Source organism: Labrus mixtus, chromosome 23 (genome assembly GCF_963584025.1).
Source record: "Labrus mixtus chromosome 23, fLabMix1.1, whole genome shotgun sequence".
NCBI classification, from domain to species: Eukaryota; Metazoa; Chordata; class Actinopteri; order Labriformes; family Labridae; genus Labrus; species Labrus mixtus.
The window spans coordinates 13819914-13838668 of NC_083634.1; the positions used below are offsets into that span (position 1 = coordinate 13819914).

General features: G+C 40.2%; 1 protein-coding gene and 2 non-coding genes across 3 annotated transcripts; 2 read left to right on the top strand and 1 right to left on the bottom strand.

Moving 5' to 3' along the window:
- The first annotated feature begins 76 nt into the window (after positions 1 to 76).
- Positions 77 to 18672, top strand: spag17 (sperm associated antigen 17). The gene is made up of 49 exons (XM_061032005.1): positions 77 to 175; positions 1342 to 1482; positions 1864 to 1923; positions 2007 to 2135; positions 2380 to 2545; positions 2766 to 2936; positions 3091 to 3275; positions 3477 to 3623; positions 4127 to 4160; positions 4245 to 4363; positions 4528 to 4722; positions 5535 to 5643; positions 5801 to 5947; positions 6122 to 6334; positions 6444 to 6481; positions 6556 to 6669; positions 7086 to 7240; positions 7466 to 7578; positions 7673 to 7749; positions 8162 to 8422; positions 8558 to 8672; positions 8968 to 9102; positions 9261 to 9371; positions 9559 to 9662; positions 9818 to 9920; positions 10013 to 10176; positions 10317 to 10431; positions 10543 to 10697; positions 10871 to 11015; positions 11171 to 11601; positions 11714 to 11899; positions 12267 to 12406; positions 12555 to 12685; positions 12928 to 13061; positions 13157 to 13345; positions 13460 to 13573; positions 13776 to 13827; positions 14126 to 14213; positions 14324 to 14374; positions 14604 to 14721; positions 14809 to 14914; positions 15123 to 15162; positions 15273 to 15337; positions 15810 to 15946; positions 16870 to 17048; positions 17307 to 17367; positions 17512 to 17659; positions 18109 to 18255; positions 18653 to 18672. Exons 1-49 carry the CDS (start codon positions 77 to 79, stop codon positions 18670 to 18672), a joined length of 6357 nt encoding a protein of 2118 aa, XP_060887988.1.
- trnam-cau (transfer RNA methionine (anticodon CAU)) lies at positions 3841 to 3912 on the bottom strand. Its single transcript has one exon. It is a non-coding gene; the product is annotated as a tRNA-Met (tRNA).
- trnag-gcc (transfer RNA glycine (anticodon GCC)) lies at positions 4824 to 4894 on the top strand. Its single transcript has one exon. It is a non-coding gene; the product is annotated as a tRNA-Gly (tRNA).
- Positions 18673 to 18755: the final 83 nt, after the last annotated feature.

Sequence of the window (18755 nt, forward strand, 5' to 3'; positions counted from 1 at the left end):
AATCATAGTCTTGCTTTGACAACTTTTTGGCTTTTAGAGATTTTTTTATGCGTGGAAAATCATAAATGAGTAAAAAATGCCACCGAAGCAGTCAAAAAAGGGCTCAGCGAAGAAGCACAGTGCTGCCAGTAACAAGAACTGGGAGGCTGCTCTCACCAAAGCACAGTTTGAAGAGGTTTGTCTGTTTATTATTTCTTCTGTAGAAATGTACAAAATATAAAATGAGTTTTGTTTTTCAACAATGTTATCTGGCGAACATTTCCAAATTTCTCTACAGTATAAAATGGAATAATTTGGTTATTAAAAGAGTGTTGCTTAACTCACTTCCACTGTCATTTTTAGTTAGGCTAAAAAATAAAATAAAAAAAAATGAATAATGTGTGGGGAAATAAATGCAAGTAAAAATAAGTATTTTGAAAGGAAGTATACGCTCGGCAACTTGATGCATGAATCTCCTGTAAAACTTGCAAGATTGTATTGTGGTGTTTTTAAAACGGAGGATTAGGGTCACGTTAAAAAAAAATCTCAAATTTCGAGATTAAACTCGCAAATTAACGAGTTCGAGACCAGCCTGCGCGAAAATGATGAAAGTAGAACTAGAAAGTGTTTTTTCTCTGCAGACGCAACTTCCTCCAAGTCAGTGTGCTTCTTTCTTCGGAAAAGCCAAAGTTTCTTGCAGTATCTTTTCAGGGTTATGATATTTTATGACAATGTGAAGATGATGATGTGCCAAAAGCATCATAGTTTCATATCTGCATAAGTAAAGCCCCAACACATTTTTTTATCTGCACTTATCTGCCCTGTGAAAGTGTCTCATGTGCAGAACCAGTTTGTGTCCTGTTCATCATTTTACAGATAAACACTTTCTTGCAAATTGAAGTGAAAACTTCTCTTGAACTAACTGTTCTTTACCGACTACATAGCCTATTTCCTTATTAGTGAAACCTTTAATAAAGTTGAACAAGATGCTCCATGTTTGTCATTTAAGAACAGGATGCTGCTGCTCTTCTGTTAAAGACTAAAATAACGACTTTATTATTTTATTCTTTAAAGGCTTTAAGGGTTCTCCGTAAATTTACGACAGTAAGATTTGTTTTTTTTAACGTGTCCCTTATCCTCCGTTTTAGTTTATTTTTAGCTGCAATATTCTAAGTAATCATTTCATGAGTATGTATTATCTTTTTTTGTCTGTTTTGGTACATTATCTTTTTTAGTCGGCATTTATCTTTAGAGAAAATAGGAACATAGCCTACTGGCTCTTTAATCAGTAGCCTATGACCTGTCGGTGTTTCCCATGTTGATGGACGTGCATTAACATGAAAGTGTTTTAATGTCCTCCAGGAATCATGGCAGGCTTGTGTGTCTTTCTTGGTTGGAAAAAGTCCGGAGGAGGAGGACCTGATCCAGGCTTTGGCTGTAGCTGCTCAAAAACCTCTACGCAAACTCTTCAGCTTGTTGACCTGGGACAGCACCCTTGCAAAGGTATTCTTTGTTCGTTTCAAATGATCTATTAATGTAGTTTCTCTTGCACTCTTCTCTGTTTGTTGTTGATATTTTCATCTGAATTATACTGTAGTTCTATAGCTAATAAAAGACAACAGGAACTTTGCACTGTCATTAACTTGTTACCACTCAAACCTCATGTGTGTGGCTTTCCCCTTTTTAAATCTTGTAACACGTAAACAAAATACATTAAATAAAATCTACAACCATAGGTTCTGGGTTTATAAGCTCATTTATTTTAGTCACTTACACTTCAGACTCAGTCTAAGTCTTACTTGTTTAGCCATGCATTGATTTTCTATGTACATTTTACTGTATCTTTTTCAAAACAACATTGTTCACCTTTTCACTTTATTACAGATCCAAGAGCTGGGGAATCCCAAAGCCAAAAAACCTGATGATAGCCCCATGTTTTACGAGGTAGGCTTGTGATGTTAATAGGGAAACTCCTTGTGTTTGTTCAAATCATGTAAAAGTTAATGCATGAAATGTATCTGTTACAGGTGACAGAGCCAGCTAAGGTGCTGCTGGATGCTGGGGAGGAGATTCCCTGTGACCTGATGGCAAAAATACTGAAGTTCCAGCTGCTACAGATTAAAGCTACTGATCTGCAGAGGAGGGAAACTGAGCATGTCAGTTTTTTTTAACATGCCACTTCATGTGTTTATTATTATAATGTAGAAATGGAAAGAACTGGTGTAGATTTTAACCCCAGTTACAGCTGCAGTATTCTCAATGAAACAATTTTGACTGAAGGAATTCGTGGCAAAAATGTTTAAAGTACTGTAAAACATGCTTTGCTGTGATTTAGATTTGAATAGGAAAAAAAAAATCCTCTCAGGGATTTTTTCTTAATTTTGTCTCCATCTTGTCAAGGCTGAGGAGGAACAAAAAAAGGGCGGACCTCCCTCTGCCAAGGACAAAGGAGGGGCCAAAGCCCCTGACAAAAAGAGTAAGAGTGCACCTTCACCTGTGGGACCTCCTAAGGATAAGAAGACCAAGCTTAAATGCAGGGATGATGTTGAGCCACCTTCATTTATAGGTAACAACAAACAAACACTTGTCTGTTTGGGTGATTGAGCTCATAAAGTTAGACAACAGAAACAATACTGTAGACTAAAGAAAATGTTTTCTGCTTTGCTCTCTTGTGTGAAGAGTGGCAGTGTGTATATGTGTGTAGAGATTAATGGATTAATCCACTTTGTTTTGTGTCGTTATACAATGAATAATAATGTTTTAAACACATTTGTTTTGGGGCATAGATGATGAACCAGAAGATGGTCCTCAGCATTACATTCTGGTTCTGGGTTTTTACCGGCCCCACATGATTAAGGCCCTTGATGCCATAGGTGTACATGTAGCCAATGTCATCAAATTGTGTTCTACGCACGCACAAACTTCAGAGGAGCTGCCGGTACAACAAACATGTGAAGGTAAGTTGCCGAGTCTGAAAGCATCTCCGGGTTTGGATCCAGGTATAGGGCTTTTAGTAAACCATATACATAACGTCACGTCCAAACTTTGAACAACTATTTGTATGTAAGTTGTTGTCTGCATAACGTCATTTTCTTTCCTGTGTGACTGAAGTAGAGGTTGATGATGATGATGTTGAGCTGGCTGCACAGGCTAAGAAGTTGGATCTATTCTGGTCAAGTTTGGGGCCGGTTTTGGACAGCGGGCCTCCAGAGTCCAAGCTCCATGATTTGGTTCAGCTCAGCTACACTGTCCCAGACCTCTTTCCTCCCTTTGACAAACAAGACCCTGAGGCTGAGGTGAGTTGATCCTGTTGATATATATGTACCAAAGATGTCTTCTCATTGTTGATTTTCTTTTCACTGCTATTTTTCTCACCCAACTTTTTATCATTTTCAAACCACATTCCAATATTTACCACTGTCTTTGCTCTGTTACTTTTTACACTGTGTTTGACTTAAAGTACGCCCTATTATTTTTTTTTTTATCTCTGTGTCCAGCTAGAAATAGGAAGCCAAATCTTTGAGGGTGTGGCCAATCTTATCTATGACTGTTTGGACTGGCGTAGGCAACATCAGCACTACCTGGACAACATCAAACTTATCAGTGTGCCCACTGTTGTTCGGTTGGATCTACAGCCTGCGGAGGTACACATATACACACATGAGAACCAGGACAAATAGAGTCAGGCAGAAGCTTACCATTACGTTAATTATTATTGAATGTGCAAGATATTTCCTCAAGTGTTTATCAGCTTTTTCTTTTTTTATAATCATCAGAGCCTGGGGGGATTTCTTTATAGATATATATATATTTTAAAACACTGCAATCCAAAAAACAGCTTCCCTGAACAAAGAAAACACATAGCAGAGGATGGTTTCGATCCATCGACCTCTGGGTTATGGGCCCAGCACGCTTCCGCTGCGCCACTCTGCTGCACATTCCATTGTAGACTTAAACACCATTGTATAGCTCGCAGGGGAGGGGGAGTGGGGGGGTGGGGCTGCGTCTAGACACCATTGTAGGATATCTGAAAACGGACAATAACTTGCTTTTAAACAGTATTATGGGCATGATTGTAGGGTATACATTAAATGTCTAGTATATAGTATAGATATAAAAATAATACATTCTCTGTGTGTTTCTTAAGAAATCAGCACAAGAGGAGAAGTCAAAAGTACAAGGTAAATCTCATATATCCTTGTGTTTCATTTAAAAATCTCAGACTTAGTTGGAAAACTAACTCTGTCCTCTTTTCTTTACGACAGGAACAAAGCTGCCTCCTCTTTCTACGGACGTGGACATGCGTTACTATAGCAACCTACTTGACCTGGTTAACCCTGAAGCCTGCTCGGTGCCTCTAATCTTGCATTGCATGCTGGAACAGGTCTGTGTGCATTCGGTGTGAAGGATAAAATGATTTTTCACATTTGAATAGCATCAAGGATATTGTTAATTTATTAGTATGCAGGCCTACAAGACAGGGGGAAACCTTTGTAGATTAACCTAGCTCAAGTTGTTGTTTCTATACTTGTGAATTTGTGTGTTTAGGTCGTGATTTCAACAGAGCAGTCCGCCCCATCCAATGTGGCAGAGAAGCCCAAACCTCGCCATGGTCCCGGGTTAGACCACGAGCTGCTGAGCTTCATGCTCGAAAGCTTCCTGCCTCTGTTACACACTAAAGAGGAGAAGAGCCAACTATTAAACAGCTTGTTGACTAAAGCACAGAGTGAGGAAGACAGGAAGGTATTGGCCATACACAAATCCACACATGCATCCAAAAGCACCAGTTCTCATTCTATACAGAACTTACAAAATGTCGAGTAGCGTTAGTTGTAGCATCTGAGGCATTGGTGGTTCAGTGGTAGAATTCTCGCCTGCCACGCGGGAGGCCCGGGTTCGATTCCCGGCCAATGCAGGATACTTTTTTTTTTCTCCAGGAGCGGTCTATGGAATTCTGTTAACGTTTGAGGGGCTCGTGTTCCCGTATGCAAAGCTATTCACAGGCTCTTGATGGTCACTAGTCAATCTGCAGCCACATTGTCGTGCTCTGAATGCTCTCGCTGCAGCACACACGGAGCACTCTGGGTTTAGTCGTGTTTTAGCGGGGGGGGGGAGGGGGACCTACTCTGTTGTCTTAAGCAGCATGTGAGAGGGAAAAAAAACAACTTGTTAGATACTGAAAAATCTTTGTATTAAAAAGACAGCATTGTATCACTTTTATTTACACCATGCCTCTTGATTAAAAAATGTTTTTTATAGCAGAAGATATCACTGTTTATATTATATTTAAAGCTGCTATATATAAAAGCATACCTGAGCCATAAAAACATGCAAGGTATGTCCAGCAGATGGTGCTATAATCACAGCAGAGAGCAGCATCACACACAAACAGGAGTCAAGTAGTGTAATAAGAGCAAAAGAAATAAAAGAAACTACTGATGAAACTGGTAAACTAACAGGAAACATTGATTCTTATATGACTCTAGAGTGAAAAAATCTACACTCAAGAAATGCACTACTTTGTCTGTTTTATTCAAATTTTTTCCTTTTTTTAGAAGCTACTTGGGAAGTTTGGATCAGATGAGTCTTTGAACAAGTCTGGGCACCCCCTGGTTATCAGGCACCACGATGAGAGGGCACTGCGTTTGAGGGATATCAATGCAAGTCCATTTTGTTTATATTTGCAGCTGTGTAGAATTTGCTCAAGCCATGTATGTCGCAGTTTTAATGTAATCTTTGCCCTCGTTCATCCTAGTTTATTCTAAACTTCAGACCGTTGTTGTTTGTGTTTTGTGTGTGTCTGTTTGTCCCTTTCAGGCAGTTGAAGGTTTTGATCCAGCAGAGGTGGAATCCTCGATGATGAGGCTCTCTCCTGTGTGGAAGCTCATCTGTTCTGTCGCTAAGCGGAGAAACAGCAACTCCTGTTGGATGGCAATCAAACAGCAGCTACATCATTACTGCACAGATGGTCAGACACCAGTTACCTGTCAGAGAAACCAACCTTTGCTCAGATTACACTTGATGACAGTTGTTAATTAGCCTGTAGCTCTATCTCTGAGTTTTTTTTTGGCAACTTGTTGTCGTGTAAATCTCTTGATTCTTGTCTTCACAAAAGTCATTTTGATGTTTTGATGTCAAACAGATGTTGTGTCATGGCCAGAGGTAGATCGTTTTTTCCATCAGAGTGTGTTTGAAAGTATGCCACTGACCAAACTGGACCAAAAGGGTGCAGTACTACAAGCTCCTGGATTGCTGGGAGCAATAGAACCAGCACAGCAACAGACACCTGTGATAATACCCTGGGACAACCCACCATCCTACGCCAAACAGCAGCTAAATCATCTCAAAACTAAGGGTCTGTTTCTTTCATTCAGTTAATGCAATGTTTTGACTTTTGACCAAATGACTACATGTGACACTGTACTGACCTTCTGCATCATATCACATTATTTATTGCATTATAGGTCCAACATTCCTTACAGAAAATCCTGGTGATACAGAGGTATTATTTCAGTGATATATTTACATTATATTTTCCCTTCCTACTAGTGTCACATGCTGTTTTCTCTCCATCAGATTTGCGGGAGCGTTTGTTGCCAGCTGGACCTATCAGACATCCAAAGCTGCAGGCTGAGATCTCTCTTTGACTGGCACTATGCTGAACACCACAATGCCTCCATCTTCCCACAGGTGACCTGTCTTATGTTGTCGTTCAGGGTATCTATTCAGTGTCAGCATTAGGCAACTGTTGTACCTGCTGTGTGTGAGTTGTGTTAAAGCGTAATCCACCATGGCATAATACTTACAGCAGCCACTTCACATTAAAAGCCTAGCTCTCTTTGTATGAAGCCTGTAAATGTGGAAAGCAGTGGGAGTCGAGCTTTGTGTGGCACAATTTAGGTGATTTATGTAGATGTAGAAATTTTAGGGTTTTTTTTCTCTAAAGAATAATTGAACATAAAATACTCTTACACCATGGCTTTAAAACATTTTAAATGTTCATTTAAAAAACTTAAATCAACAAAAACTTGATTTCTTGCCTGAACCCCCTTCCATTTACAGTTTTTAATGATTTGACGTACAAACCGTTTTTTCCTCATATGTAGGTTCTCCAGTCCGCCTCAGATGAATACTGCTGCATGGACACTTTCAGAGGAAGTCTGAACAACATCCTGTACATTTTTTGTCACAATCCAATGAGCCCTTATCGCCAGTGCAAGGACTTCTGGGATGTAACCCTTCACACGGATGTCAAGTTCAGGTCAGAGTAGAAGTTGACATTTTCAGGTGTTTAATTCTCCAGGCGCATGAGCCTTAATATTTTGTTGCAGTGTGAGAAAGCGAGAGAAAAAAACACTTCCTTGTAAGTGGCAGCAAACTGCAGTTCTCCTGTCTTTTTTTAGTCTGTAACCTTTATAACCCGATGTGTGTGTGTGTGTAGTTTTACAAAGAGATTAAAACCTTTTTTCTTTCTTTCTTTTGATAGGAAGTACCTGAAGTATGTTGCGGATACTATTTCAGATTGGACCAACGAGGAGGAAATGAAAAGAGAAGCAATCCAGCTCCAAAATCAAAGTCCATCAACCGAGTCTCCAACAGGTATTGCTTGGTATAGCTTGTCATCTTAAATTCCTAATAAGGGAACTATGTGTGCAGCCGTACACATGAATAATATATATTTTTCTTTGTCTAGAGGAAAAGGCTAAAGATTCTGCCGAGGAGGAGGAGGAGGACACTGTGGAGCCAGTTATAAGAAAAGACTCTCTTAAAGTCAGTACAAACTAACACATTGACCACTCACTTTCTTTGTCATGATTGTAATAGCTCTTTGGACCGTTTACAGAAATCTCCTTACACAACTAGATAAAAGTCCAATCTCTGTCTTGCCTTGTGAGTTAGTTTACTCAGAGATGTGCAGATTATATTAATATCACAAATAGTTCCAGAAGGCCAGACTGAATCTTTATTTATACAGCAAAATACTAAATGTATTCAAATGTGATCACCTATTTTCTAAAACACAAAGTAAAATCAGACTATTTTTTACTAACATTGATGTCCATAGGGGGATCACTACAGTTCAGTTGACAAATCTATATATATATATATTTTAAAGTAGCCTGTTTCAAACCATTTTAAATCTGCAAGGTTTGTTTTTCTCTCTGTGTTTATGATGTCACAGGCCTGGAAGTTAGAGCAGGAGCGGCTGAAGGAGGAGGAGACGACCAAAAAATCAAAAAAGGACAATGCACCGAAATCCAAGCAGCAGAAAGAGGAGGCCAAGTCCGTAGACGACAAGAAAAGTAAAGCTTCGAATGGTGGCAAGAAAAGCAAAGCAGAGACGGCAAAGAGCTCTGCCAAGACTCCAAGAGAGTCCATTACTACCAAAGTGCGCCCTGCTGAGGAAAATAAAGAACAGCATCCAACGGAGGAAACGTTTAATGTGAGGTCATACGCAAAATTATTGTTTCAGTTTGCATTCACTACTTATCACCAGAATGTTCAAATAACACGACAAGTTATATCTGCTGAAAGGTTACTATGTGAATGTGATTGGCTGTTTATCTGTTATGTGCAGCGTTTCACAGGTTACAGCATGGATGGAAAGTTGATTCACGTGTCAGGTCGTCTACAGTACCTTTTCCCTTCAGATGGAGGACACATTGCTGTGGAGAACATCAGCTATGTTGAAGGTATTGAGATGGAATTGAGGAAAAGCTCTAAATATGAATGACCCCACTGAATTACAGCAAACATCCCCAGCACACAGCTTCTCTACGTTCTCTGAAATCACCACAGAGAACTACAGCACAAAGGATTTCTTTGAACATTTCTGTACTGTTTGGTTTAATTAGGCATGTCTGCTGTTGTAGGTGGAGTTTATTTTGTGAAAGCAAAGTGCAAACCAGCTACTCCTCATGATACCCAGTGCTGGTGATCAGTGTTTTTTCACATGCGGCCATTTATTTGAGCGTTTTTTTATTCAAGGTTCCAGACTGATGAAAGTGGCCGTGAGGAAGGACGGGCATCATTTCTGCACACACATCAACCAAGTTGTTGTTGATCAAGCAGAACCTCCCCGTCAGGTCGTAGACAAAGAGTCCAATGTAAAAGATTTTAAAGGTAAAAATGCTGATTATACCACAGACATGAAGCAGCAAAAGTCCTGCAGTTTAATGGTTTATTTGATCAATGTTTGAAAGACTGTAATGGCATTTAGTGGATTCTTTATGAAACAAAGTTGACCTTTGTGTGTTTCTGTGTGTTTTTTTGTCCTTCAGAGTCAGAGCCTCTGGAGAAGAAAATAGTGAAGCAGGGATCCCTCTCAGCAGTATTAGACAATGGAATTCACCTCTCATACAGTTTTTATGGTCCCACAGGAGAGTACAAAGGTGTTACTCTTCAACACATACGGTTTTTAGACTTTGCGGGGTGGGCTAAAAATACCTCAATCTTTATTTAAAGTTCATAGTAATAGTGTAAGAAAAAGGATTTTATTCATTCGATTTGCAGTAAACGGAGTGAAAATGTGTCATAGAACACGCAGTATACTAAATGTCTTGTTTGGTGATGTTATAGTGAGTGACCTGGAAAAAGCAGGAGGGACCCCAGAGACCTCAACCTTCCTCCCCATTCCTCCCTCCTCCTCCTCATCCTCCTCCTCCTCCTCCCAACACTCAAAGGTGCCTGACCTGGTTTCACTTCCTACAAAGACACATAACTGATAAAGCAACACTTAACATCTAAGGCCCCAACATATGCACACAAATCCATAAAAGAAGAGAAAGAAACATGTGTGAATATTAATTATAACACAGATGTTTCTGTGCGTTCTAAGGAGGGTGAAGGCCAGCCAACATTGACATCAACTCCATTCAACAGTCTCAACTTGTCTCTTCCTAATGGTTTACTTCTGCAGTTTATGAGAGAGAAAACAAAAGGTCAGTAATGGACATTTACCTCTTTAGTCAATGTCACAAGAGTCTAGCAGTATCATTTATTTATTTAATATGTGGGGGGTTTGTGTGTTCAGGTGTGTCCTCAGAGGAGCAGGGTGTTTTGGTGAAGCAAGGCTTTCCTCTTCATGGTAGGGGACCAGCAGGGCAGCTTCAGGACCCTACCCTCTGCAAAGAACTGTCCCGCATTGTCACCAGCCAGGGAGCTGTGATACGATACATGAGAGATGGGTCCACTGAGGTGATCGTACTGTACACACATCTTCATGATTTGGAGGCATACCTACAAGAAGATGCAAATCTGAACCATCGACTGTGTTATTTTTTATACACACACACATTCACATTCACACAAGGAAACTAACCACATGTGCTTTGCAGGTTCTGTTTGCAGATGGCTCAGTCAGTTTCAGCCAAGATTCTGGTCCAGTGTGGGTTCCTGACTCTGATCTTGAGGAGGAAAACACCTCTGAGAAAACTGAGGGCACAAATAAAGGTAAGAATGTAAAAATAATACAAATCTGTCCATCCACCCTATGTTCAAAATAATGGGAACCCCGTTCATTTTCTCTTTCTGTCATTGTATATTTTCTGTGAAATTTTACAGAACAGTGCACGGAGAAGGAAACTCACTCTCAGAGTGGATTTTGGATAACTACGACTCCATCTGGAGCTCGAATCCACACTGTGGGGTCCACACACAAACACATACCAACCCCACCTATTCTTGTCTTCAAGGCTACAGACCCCATCACCCATGAAGTAAGAGCACAGCATGACTGTAGACTGTACACAGGTTAGCGGCGGTCTGGACTGTGGAGAGTTAAAATGTAATGTTTTGTGCTTCTCTGGCCATCTTAGTCTGGGAAAGATTGCAGCCATGTCCTTTAAACGCTTGTGATTGAATTGGAATAAATATTCTGTTTTTGTGTCAGGTGATGCTGAGCCGAGAAGACCTGGTGGTTTCTGTCGGGAACCCTGACGGATCTCGAAGTGTAGAACATGCAGATGGAACCAGGATCACCAGTATCTACCAAGACCGACCATCAAGTGCACCACAACACCTGCTGATAAACACAGGTGACCAGCATACACACTTTACGGAATACTTGGCTCTGCTTTTACTGATTTATTTGATATAAAAAGTATGCATGCTCACAAACATGAGCTTATTCTTCAATTTAAGTAGACTGTGTTTTATCTTACTTGTGTTCCGGCATCTGTTAACTTTCCAGGGGAGCAGCCTGAGAGTGTGACCCTTAGATCATCATCTGTTTGTGCATGTGGCTGCATTGAGTGTGTGTGTGTCACACGCTGTGAGGACAGCATCAGTGAGAAAGTGCACCTCCAGGACACTTGTGGTCATGAGGAGAAAACAAGCAAGGGTAGTGAAAAGGAGGCTGCTGGACAGGCTGAGTGTGAGCGTGTGTGTGATGAAAGACAACATTGCACGCATGAGAGTGAAGAGGCAAGCGTGTGTGCAGAGGCGAACGGTAAGATGAGCGCGTGTGAGAGCAATAAGGGGAGTTTGACAACCAAAGAGCTGGTGGTGTTGGTGGAGAAGGAGGGCTGCACCACAGTGGTGATGTACCCAGAACGACACGCAGCCCATGTCTTCTTAGCCGATGGATCAGTCATCATTGGGAACAACCAAGCAGCCTATCAGGTTTGTGATTTCCAGCAAATAACTCATCTATATGTATGTGATGTTCTCATCTTTAATAAATAATTCCACTGCCTCTTAACCTCTTATTTTTGTGTCTACCCCTATATCCAAGGTGTTCCCCTCCAGTGTGGGGCTCCTGCAGATCCAAAGTGATGGGAAGTGTGTGTACTCCTCTGACCCACTTGTTACCCCCAGTCCTCATGATAGCACTCCAACAAACCAACCAGGAAGCTACACAATGAGCCACACGGACAAAGTGGCCTGTGACATTACAGACCCCGACGGGAACCACTTCCAGGTCGGCCTTAAGTACATGAAGATAGACGGTCATTTTCGTTTTATTTATTCGCAAAAGAAAATGTGTTACACAAACAAAAATAATATGGACACATACATTTGTAAAACTAATAATTAAGAATATACACACATTAACAATACACAAAATCATGCAATGAATCACTAAAAGGCAGTTACAAATAGACAACCCCTCATTGCAATGAGTAATCTCAATAAGGAATTTAAAGGAATGATCCAAGTAAAGATAAACAAAACAATCGAGAAGTACAAGGACACGCTGAGACAGTCTAATACTGTATGTTCATTTTGGAAAGATGTAACAAAAGTGTAAAGGAAACCAAATATCAGCGTTTGAGTGTGTGTTGCAGGTGATGGAAGATGGTCAGTTATCAGTGTTGAACTTCAGCCCTGCTCCCAGCACACTGAAACATAATGAGGAGGAGCCAGAGGAAGAGGAGGACAGAGAACTGGCGAGGGTTCATGTAAAACATGGAGAACATTGTCCCAGGTTAGAATAAATACTTTTGCTTTAAACTGAACTGAACAGTTATCTATTACTTAGAATAAAACATGATTTATTCTGTGTGGGATAAAGTCAGCAGTAATTCGTTTTTTTCCACACCATCATAGTTATTAAAGCATATCTTGTGTTCTAGGCTGTTTGTAGTGCACGAGGATGGCTCGGGTACTGAACTACTGCGCTCTCAAACTGTAGAGGAACTGCACTACCAGGCGTACTCTGACCCTACCGTAGCCCTGCTGAAGGAACCGCTGCCAGACACACAAGGTGCATTGTTGTATTTTTAACATCAAGAAACATAAATACTGATGAGTTAGGACTTAAGCAAGGCTGATTCAGTTACAACTCTTAAGCCAGCTTTTTTTTTTAAATCATGTTATATTTCCAGTATTTTGTGTTTTTAAGTAACTGACTCCTTAGTTGAGTTCACTTTGATCTCTCCAGTATCTGTGGAGGAACAGACTCAGGTCAGGGAAATAACATGAAGCTTCTGTTTGTTACTGTTTCAGATGAGTTTGCCACTACCATCCTAAAGCCCAGCCAACAGAGTGTGTGGTCCCAGTGGTTGCTAAGGAAACAGAACCCTGACATCACCCCTCCCAACCTCAGAAACCGTACCTGGCATGACTTCCCTAGAACAGAGGTACATGTTCACATATATTTTATATAAGCTGACAGGACTAACAACTTAGGGCCAAACAGAGACATGTTCCTCCTTCTGTTTTCTCTCTAATCCAGAATAGGAGCACAGGGCCTCTATTTGGTTCTGAACTGGGAAGAGGTTTGACTCTGAGAGACAGATCTGGTAGTTCAGGAGCACAGCGTGAACCTGTCAGGAGCTGCCCGAAAGTCCTGGAGATGAGGGAACTGTACCAGCACAGACCAATCACCACTCCTCTCAGAAATACTATAGACTCTCGACTGAAGGTACAGACAGTCACACGTCTTAGGTTAACCAACCAAATTTGCCTTAATAGATATGGAAAAATGATAAGAGTGAGTGGTTAAAAGTGTGCTGTTTGAATCTGTCTTCAACTGCAGGTATACATCCAGAGTTTGATGGAGAGGGAGCAGAGATCAGAAGAGATGAAAATCAAAGACCCTCGCACTGAGGAGGAGAGTGTTCATGCCAGTGATCTGCTCAACCTAGTCCTGGTCAGACACACACACACACACACACACACACACACACAGATATTTGTATAATGCATAAACAATGTAGTTCCACTTGTCTAAAGTTTTGGGGTGTTCCTGAGGACATTTCTGCATTGCATACTTAGATAAATACTTTTGACAGAATTATGCTTACAATAAAGTTATATTATTATTGTTGATTATTAAAAATGTATTTATATAGTCTTTTGCAGAAGAAGAGGACGCTGGTCAAACCTTCCTCAAGAGGACATCAGGTACATGACTGAGTGTTTACGGTTGTATAAGCTGTCTTTAAACAGTTGTTCCTTTTTTCACATTGTGTTAACATACTTGCTAAATTGAAATCATTTTGAAATAGTAGAATATATTCTTAATCAGTTAGTGGGAATTTTTCAGTCACTTTGAAATGTAAATAGGCTCAAATGAGCAAATCCAACAAATGATGGTGCATAAAAAAGGTTTCTACCCAAGGTCAAATGATTTATTACACACTCAATAAACATACAATGAAATATTTATGTATCTTCTTTTTCCTTCTTTATGTACCCACAGTGGACATAGCTAATCTGTACAGCCAAGACGTCGAGGCCCCAACAGAGTTGGATGTTTCCGAGAACATGGACACAGTATCTAGTGACAGGTGGAAGAAATTAAATTTGTGTGCATGAACAAACATTTAAATCCTATGTGACACATCTGTGTATTTCATCAATTCTTAAAATATCCTCTTGAACACACTCTTCTATGTAGTTTCACAAGTGGAAAGAAGTCGAAATGGACTGGAAGACTTGCACAATGCAGGTAAATGTTTGTTTATATTTCACACTCTTTTGGGATTCTTAATGAAGAATTATTCACTAGTCAAACCACACACAACAACAACATCTACAGCAGCTACTGAAGAACAGCTAAGATAGCATTATAGATATTCGTGGAAAATAATGGTGCGTCCATGGCTACAAGTACATTGTGTTTATACGGGTACCTGTTAGCTCATCAGTCATTTTCTCTCTGTGCACATATATGTCAGACAGGAAATGTCGGAGGAGCAGGCGTACAGAGAGGCTCTGAGGAAGAAGAACATTGTTCCTTTTTTCCACCCAGAAAATGATCAGTTATACCAGGAACTGCATGTGTCCGCTTCAACAGTAAGTATAGACAATACACGGTTTTAACGTTTCTTACTCAACATAACAAAGAATGCACATCCAGAGTTATGGAATTGTTTGTTTTAGCTACAGCACCAGAGACCAGACATGAAGAGTCTGTCCATGGCCCTCCCTCCAATCCTCAGGTCAGACAGTGTCGAGGTCATTCTGAAGGATGCCCCACAGGAAACAAGTATGTGAATATACTGTCAGTACCTACAAGGTGATGCTAAATTAACTGTTTTTTTAATATGTGTTGGTGAGATCTGCACAGGTGAACTGAGGCTTACGGTAATTTAATCAAAAGAGAATCTATTTTAAGGGACATTGGAGGTGATAGAACATAATTTACTATACATAAAATACGTAGTGTTAAACTGTTTTTGTTTTTGTACCCGCAGCCCCACGACCCTTAAACCCAACACCCTCTCAGTCTGCCGGGTAATGAAGTGGATCTTACTGTTTTTACTGTGTTTGTATTTCATAAAGTGTTTATTATGTTTAAGTCTGCTGGTGTGACACAGCTTGACCTCTCCTGTATTTTTTTTCAGTCATGCAGCAGCAAGTGGCAGGATGCTTCAAAAAAGACCCACCAACCCAGAGCCTCAAACTGCTGGTTTGCACCCCATCTTCTTCTTCTTCTGCTGTTTTGTATTCAAACAAATTACCCAATTAAAGACATCACTTATAAATAGCATGCAAAAAGCCAGTACCAGACGGGTTTGACCTTTAAAAATGCTGTTGACAGAAAACAAGAGGCACAGGGTTGCAGGACATTACAATAGTTCAGGAATAACACAGGATTTTGACTAGACAGTTGTAGGCCATAGTGTGAATTCTAATTAAGGTGTCATCAGGCAAGAAAGTACATTAAACCTGGTCTAGTTTTTTCTGGTTAGTACGAAGCACAACCTACTTTAAGTGTTTAAATGATTAACAGTCTCCTGAGGATCAGATCATTTCCAGGATGTCTGTTCTGCAGATTTGGTGGATTGAGGAATTGAAGTTACATGATTGAATTTATGGCTGTTTGTCTGTATGTCTTGTGTGTGTGTGTGTGTGTGTGTGTGTGTGTGTGTCCACTGCAGGTGAAAGCATTCTTCGGGTTTCATCTATGCAAAATAAGTCAGTCCAGGTGGATGTGACTGGAAAGCCTAGGAGGACCAAAGTCAGGCTGCCAACCTCTATCCTCAGCTCGAAACCCTGCAGTGTTCCAAATCAACGGGTACCCAAACTTTCACATCACAACAAATATTCTCAAATTATCATTGCACATAAAAATTCTGGAAAAAAAAAGTCTACTTATATGAAAATGGAATACATGTCGAGTGCCCTGTGTTCATTTTGACTTCTTAAACATTTTGTTATGTTCAAAGTTTTTGTGAGGAACTTTAGGGGTTTGTCAGCTTTGGTGGCCCCGATGTGGGCAAAGCCGGCCGGTTGATTTATCACTTAGCTGATCTTGTCCTTTACAAGTGTAAGTAGGGTTGTCACAAAATCTCACCCTCCTTCTTTTAAATGTCAAATGCGTAATTTACGATTAATCTTTGGTATGGGAAAAAAAACGGAGCTGTTTCTGCAGGGTGCTGTTAATCTCCTTGTCTGACACCTACCCTGCTGCAGGGGTGAAAGGCATTAAGGAATAACGATAGAAAATAATCAATCTTCTTGTGGATGATCTCATTTGCTTTTTTTATCTCATCAGTATTAATTCCAAACCTTTTTTTAAAACCAGCCAAAAATCATCGGCTTTTCATTGAAATCCTTTACACTCTAAGAGCGATTTTTAATCCACTAAATTCAAGGACAACCAAGTAATTCAATATCATCTAAATAAATGCTAATGTAGAGTATTCTAAAGGTAATTCCTGTTGGATAAACTGTCTAGAAATAGTAGAAGGGAGCTTAAAGTGACATATACCGGTAGTTGTTATAGTCCACTGTATATGTCTTTAAAAAAATCAAACTGTTTGTGTTTGATGACTGATCAGTAATGTGATCCATTTTGCCCCAGACATTCTGTTGTCATACTTTTTTAGTGTGAAAAATATGGGTTCCTGTTTCATTCTTTGTGTATGTGATTTTCTATCTTATCAGTCGCACACCACAAACACGTATTCATGTATATCTGTTTGTCTCCTACCCCAGTTCCTCTCAGTGGAAGAGCCAGTGAGGAGGAGGTGTCGAACTATTTCTCTGGCTGATCCGAATGTCATAGTGAGGGGATTCCATCTCCTCCCCTCCAGTGTTGACTTTGGTACACTGCAGGAGGGCACCTTCTCAACCGTTACTGTGGTGATGAAGAATGTGGGAGTTGACGCCTGCAGGTGAGATGCCACATTATAGATAAATGGAAGCATGGATAAAAAAGACCCAAAGGGAAATTATGGGCTTCAAACCCAGGGAAATAAGGAAAATGATTATTATTTTAGCACACCTGCTTTTTTTTTTAATGTCCTCTTCTATGAAAGAAAGAACTGGGTGCTGCAGATAGAAACAGGCTATTTGTGGGTCACCTTCAAGTCCCAAGGCAAAACTCTGACCTGTAGCTGTTTGCGGTTTGTTTCATTCCATTTCTTCTCCAGATTCCATGTGAAACAACCTCTTCCTGCTACAGGTCTGCGGGTAATCTACAATCCTGGACCTGTAAGTCTTCAGATGGCTGTTATTATTACATTTTAACGTCAATATTCTAATTTGAATATGTATTTCTATCAATTTGTGTTTGTTGTGTTTAAGTGATTACGATTTAAAAAGCCACATGTGCACTGAACTGTCTGTCTGTCTAAGGTGGCTGCAGGTTTGCAGGTTGAGCTGCAGGTTCAGCTCTTTGCCATGTGTGTGGTTCAAGCAGGAGAGGTAGAGCCGAAGAAGTACTTCTCCTATGACATCATCATCAACACTGAGACAGACATCCTCTACCTGCCTGTCACTGCTAATATCCTTTCAATAACTCAGAAATGTTTTACTTATGGTCTGTATCCTTGGATCCTGGAGCCTTATGTTCCTAATCACCAGTTCCCTGAGTAAGCGTCAAATCCGTTCAGCCTGTTTTCTTTTTCAAACTTAGGTAATGCCATGTACCTTATGAAATATAATTGCAGAATACTTGGATGTAGTCTGGTTAATGTTTGACCCTTGTTTTCAGATCTTTAGTCACAGCACTGAAAAATGGGTAGAGATTAGCAACATTAACAGGCTTACAACTGGAGACATTATAGAGATAATGAAATGTTCTCAGAGGAAGGAGACAGTAAATTGATTCATTTGTAATTGAACACAATATGCAGTTAGTCATTTAACATCCCCAGACTCAACAAGTCTGAGTACTGAGCCAGGTGTAAATAGAGGAAACATACAGTGACGTTGTTCCTTAGATAATTATACCCATCCTTTCTGAGAGGTTATACGACATTTCGTTGAAGGACCACAACAAGAAAGGATCCAAGGTCCGTCAGTTGTCCTCTAATTTTCCAGTCGGACGAGGGGCCATACAGCCTGGTTCTTTCCTGCCCAGACCTCCAGCAAACACAGGCGAGAACATTGTCCTAATAAAGAAAACAGACATTTAACATGTGGATTGAAAAGCACAAGTCACAATCTTTGAACCAATATTTGTGTAAATTTCAGGGCCCCATTAAAGTGAAGAAACACAGATGATCTCCAATCAGATTGTCAGTCATCAAATAACCATCATACAACATTCCTATACAATATTTAACTTGAATTAAATGTTAATGCAGCTTTTCATATTGTTTGCATGTTTGTATTGCTTCTGTTTCAAATAAAAAATCTTAAATGAAATAATTGTCGTAAAGGAATTCCAGTCCTTTGGTTATCCATTTGTATTGTGTGCATTTCAGACATATGCTTCATCACTATATCGTGATACATTCCGATTGTATCTATTTTTATTCGCCCTATTTGGCAGGAGTTCGAGCGTGCCTCTGAGTGTGTGCACCGTGCAAGTGTCTACCTCTACAGGGGAGACTTGCACGCTCAGGTGAAAAGATAGGGGGTGGGGATTTTGGTGT